Below are 5,060 nucleotides of genomic sequence, written 5' to 3'. Positions count from 1 at the left end.
CATGACTTCATAATGGCAGAAGACTCCGAGTTATGGGATGTTATTTGTGATGGTCCATATGTCCCAACAAAGAAGGTAGGAGAACCTGCTGTAATGGTGCCGAAAAATAGGAAGGAGTACAATAACGCTGACAGGAAAGCTATAGAGAAGAACTTTCGCGCCAAAAAGATTTTGGTCTGTGGTATAAGACCTGATGAATATAACAGGATTTCAGCCTGTCAGTCTGCCAAAGAGAGATGGGATGCTTTACAAACGGCACATGAAGGAACTACTCAAGTAAAGTAGTCCAAGATCGTTATGCTCACCACTAAGTATGAGCTCTTTAGAATAAAGGATGATGAATCCATTCAAGACATGCATACTCGATTCATTTCCATTATAAATGAGCTACACTCTCTTGGGGAAATCATTCCTAGGAACAAGCTCATGAGGAAAGTTCTTAGCGATTTACCAAGCTCCTGGGAAAGTAAGGTGAATGCTATTACTGAAGCCAAGGATCTATAGACATTGACTATGGACGAGCTAGTTGGGAATCTGAAAACCTACGAGATGAAGAAAAAGAAGGACACTGAAAGAAGAGAACCAAAGAAGGATAAGAACATGGTACTCAAAGCTGAAAACAATGATTTGAGTGAAAAGGATAGTGAGATGGAATACCTTACCAGAAGGTTTCAGAAAATGGTTCAAAGAAATGGAGGTATACCAAAGAGAGGCAGTTCCAGCAAACCAAAGATTTATGACCTCTGTCATAAGTGTGGAAAGCCAGGGCATTTCATCAAGGACTATCCTCTTCTGAAGCAAGAGCATTTCAAGCACAACTCTGATAAAGCAGCCAAGAGGAACCCGGTTCCTGACAAACGCTTCAAAAAGAAAAACGTAGCTAACATTGTTGTGAAGCAAGCTCTTGCAGCATGTGGAGACTCCTACAGTGAATCAGAAGAAGAAAATGATGCAGGTGATAGTTCCATGATGGCAGTTGAAAGTGAAGCAAATGATTATGACTCAATATTTGCTTTGATGGCTCAGTCAGACGATGATGAAGATGATGACAATGATGAGGTAAACTTTAGGGATGTTTAGAGGAATCTGAAATCCTACTCTCCCAAGAAACTCATGTCATTGGCTAATGTCTTGATTGATGCATATCATAGTTTTGTTAGTGATAAGGATACCTTGACCATATAGTTAGGAGATGTTGAGCAGACTAGAGATGACTTGGTGGTTTGTGTAGTTGACCTGAAGGAAACTAAAGAAAATCTAAAAAATGAGAAGGAGGTTCTAATTGAGAAAATTGCTAGTGTAGAACATAAAAGAGATTATTTAATTGTAGTTGACTTGAAAGAAACCATAGAAAACTTTAGTAAAGAAAAGAATGCCTTTGTGGAGAAAGTTTCCATTACTGAGCAAGAAAGAGATGATATCTTAGTGGCAATCGTAGACCTAGAGGAAACAATTGAGGGACTTAAAGCACAATATAGGCCTAGATATTTTGAAAAAGGGATGGAAGTAGCTAGTGAGGCACATATTAAACTTCAAAATGAGCTGAATAATGTGAAAACTAGTCTGTGTGCTGAGCTTGAGAAAAATAGGCAGCTTCAAGCAGAATTGGAGAAAGTAAAAAATGATCTTGAGAAATCTCTTAAGTGGACCTGGTCCTCAGATGCTATTACTGCCATATACTTTAATAATGGTGGAAACAGGTAGGGAATAGGGTTCCAAAGGGAGAAAGTTTCCTATAACCCTCATAGCAAGTACGTCACTGTACCTGATAACTAGCTTTGTAACCACTGTGGGAACAATGGGCATTTCAAGGAAAATTGCCAAGCCAGAGTCTAGTCTGTTCAGAAAAACAAAGTTTTTGCTGAAAAGGTAACTATTGGAAGAGGACCAGGTGCCACTCACAAAAAATGCATGTTGCCTGCATGGACTAGAAGAGCTCTCATTCATCCCTTTTCTCATTACAAGGGACCCTAACTTATTTGGGTTCCTAAATCTAACCTTTGATTTATCTATGCAGGGAACAATGAAAGGAAGCAGTCAACAATGGATTATGGACAATGAATACTCTAAGCATATGACTGGGAATGCCATGGACTTCCTTTCACTAAAAGCCCTGCAATGAGGGAATGTATCCTTTGGAAATGGGAAAAAGGGATACATTCTTCGTGTTGGAAAAGTTGGAAAGTCTCTCTCACACTCAATTGAGAACGTGTACTATGTAAATGGCCTGAAGTATAGTCTCTTGAGTGTTACTCAAATCTGTGATAAAGGAAACAAGGTGGAGTTCATGTCAAAGGTGCGCACAATTACTAATATGGTAATTGGTGAAATGGTACTAGTGGCCAAAGGATACAAGAACATATGCGTTGCTGATTTCGAGTCCGTACAAAGTGGTGATATGAGTTGCTTGAAAGAAGTTGATGATGATGCAGAGTTATGGCACAGAAGGTTGGGACATGCAAACTTCTCTCTTTTGAACAAGCTGATACACAAGGACCTGGTTTGTGGATTGCCAAATTCAAACTTCAAGGAGCACAGAGCGTGTGATACATGTGCTAGAGAAAAGCATATGAAATCATCATTCAAACCAAAGAAGGATGTCAGCACATCAAAGCCACTTGAACTCCTTCATATGTATCTATGTGGCCCTATGAGAGTGCCAAGCAGAGGAGGAAAAAAGATATATTTTTCTGCTAGTAGATGATTACTCAAGATTCACTTGGACACTGTTTCTCAGAACCAAAGATGAGACCTTCGAAGTGTTTGTAGCCTTTGTCAATAAAATCCAAGTGAAGATGGAATTAAAACTGGCTTGCATCAGATCCGATCATGGAACAGAATTTGACAATGACAAGTTTGTTGAATTCTACAGTGAAAATGGCATCACCCACAACTTCTCAGCTCCAAGAACTCCACAGCAAAATGGAGTTGTATAAAGGAAGAACAGAACCCTTGAGGATATGGCTAGCACAATGCTTATTGATTGTGGGATAGCCAAACACTTATGGGCAGAAGCCATAAATACAGCCTGCTACTTGGTGAATAGGTGCATGATCACATCCTTCCTGAACAAAACTCCCTATGAACTGCTCAATGGAATTAAGCCCAAGCTGACTTACCTAAGAACGTTTGGGTGCAAATGCTATGTTCTCAACAATGGAAAGGATCAACTTGGAAAATTTGACGCCAAAAGTGATGAAGGAATTTTTCTGGGGTATTCCTCTCAAAGCAAAGCTTACAAGGTTTACAATAAAAGAACTCAATGTGTGGAAGAAAGTGTTTATGTAATCTTCAATGAGACACTTCCATCCGGTGAGAAGAGAAACAAGGATGATCAAGATAGTGAGCCAGTGCTGGTTCCAGGAGAGATCACTGACATGGCAAATGGAAAGGCAGATATGATGAGACTTTCGCTCCAGTTGCTCGTATGGAAGCCATCAGAATTCTCATTGCCTTTGCATCACATATGGAATTCACCTTGTTCCAAATGGATGTCAAAAATGCATTTCTGAATGGTTTTCTAAAGGAAGAAGTCTATGTTAAGCAACATCTAGGTTTTGAATGTCATAAACATCCTGAATATGTGTTCAAATTGGACAAGGCACTATATGGTTTGAAGCAGGCTCCTCGAGCTTGGTATGAAAGATTGTCAAAGTTTCTCTTAGAAAATGGCTTTACAAGAGGAAAAATTGATAACACTCTTTTTCTGAAGAAATAGGGAAGGAACCTACTCATTGTTCAGGTATATGTTGATGATATTATCTTTGGGGCAACAACTGACTCACTTTGTGAGGAATTTGCAAAACTCATGGGAAGTGAGTTTGAGATGAGCATGATGGGGGAGCTAAACGTTTTCTTGGGTCTTCAATTGAAGCAGTCCATGAAGGGAACTTGTATTAGTCAGCAGAATTATATTAAGGAGCTTTTGAAGAGGTTTGATATGGAAGCATCAAAGGTGATTGACACCCTCATTGCCACTGCCGCTAAGCTAGACATGGATGAATCTGTCTCTCCTGTAAATCAAATAATGTATCGAGACATTATTGGATCACTCCTCTACCTCATTGCCAGCAGGCCAGATATTGTATTCAGTGTGGGTTTATGTGCAAGATTTCAATAAAATCCCAAGGAATATCATCTAAAAGCTAGTAAATGTATTCTGAGATATCTTAAGGAAACACATGACCTGGTTCTGTATTACCCTTCAGGTGACAACTTTAATCTTGTTGGTTATGCTGACGCTGACTATGCAGGTTACCTTATGGACAAGAAGAGCACATCTGGAATGGCTCATTTCCTAGGATCCTGTCTGATTTCATGGGGTACAAGGAAGCAAAATTCAGTAGCTCTCTCAACAGCTGAAGCAGAATATGTTGATGCAATGCCCTGCTGTGCTCAGCTCTTGTGGATTAAACAACAATTGGAGGATTTTGGGGTATACACTGACTGTGTACCTCTATTATATGACAACACCGATGCACTCAACATGGCAAAGAACCCGGTCCAACACAAGAAAACCAAGCACATTGATGTGAGACATCATTTTCTCAAAGACAACATGGAGAAAGGGTTATTTTCATGAAGTTCTATAGTACAGAAGACCAAATTGCAGATATCTTCACCAAAGCTCTAAGCAGGGAACATTTTGAGGGAAACAGGTTGGCACTGGGGTTAATATTCCCACAAACCTACCGCCGTTTCAGAACTCGTTTCTCTCTTCCCTCATAATTACCCTTTCCCTCCTTAAAACCCCTTCATTCCTAACATTGAGCGATGATCCCTTTCTCTCTCCATCCTTCCAAAATCTTCTATCTAACTATCTACCATGGCTTAAGAGCAAGCTACCCTACCCACCTTGGAAGGTAACATCTTTGACTCATCTGTCACCTTTCAAACACCACCAAAAATCCCCTCTTCCACCATTACTGACACTTATATATCCAAACCTGATTTCCTTTCACCTCTTTTCTCTCTCACCACTCCATCTGACCATATTCCTTTGTTAAGTTTTAAGGACTAAGAAGCCTTAAAAGTCGACACTGTTTCTTTTTTGTTGTCTG

At 39.8% G+C, this 5,060-nt stretch overlaps 1 protein-coding gene across 1 annotated transcript; it reads left to right on the top strand.

The window, feature by feature from the left end:
• Nucleotides 1–513: 513 nt before the first annotated feature.
• LOC138908879 (uncharacterized) lies at nucleotides 514–2,122 on the top strand. The gene is made up of 4 exons (XM_070199578.1): nucleotides 514–1,059; nucleotides 1,186–1,700; nucleotides 1,813–1,869; nucleotides 1,966–2,122. Exons 1-4 carry the CDS (start codon nucleotides 514–516, stop codon nucleotides 2,120–2,122), a joined length of 1,275 nt encoding a protein of 424 aa, XP_070055679.1.
• Nucleotides 2,123–5,060: the final 2,938 nt, after the last annotated feature.

This window comes from Nicotiana tomentosiformis, chromosome 1 (assembly GCF_000390325.3).
Source record: "Nicotiana tomentosiformis chromosome 1, ASM39032v3, whole genome shotgun sequence".
NCBI classification, from domain to species: domain Eukaryota; kingdom Viridiplantae; phylum Streptophyta; class Magnoliopsida; order Solanales; family Solanaceae; genus Nicotiana; species Nicotiana tomentosiformis.
The sequence above is the reverse complement of the archived record's forward strand: the minus strand, read 5'-3'. Positions and strand labels throughout refer to the sequence as shown.

Bases quoted from the DNA above. Each gene is read 5' to 3' on its own strand.
- LOC138908879 (XM_070199578.1), top strand. From the start codon at position 514: ATGGACGAGCTAGTTGGGAATCTGAAAACCTACGAGATGAAGAAAAAG. The intron at 1,060-1,185 runs GTAAACTTTAGG...TTGACCATATAG, and splicing joins AAGATGATGACAATGATGAG to TTAGGAGATGTTGAGCAGAC. The intron at 1,701-1,812 runs GTAGGGAATAGG...GGGCATTTCAAG, and splicing joins TTTAATAATGGTGGAAACAG to GAAAATTGCCAAGCCAGAGT.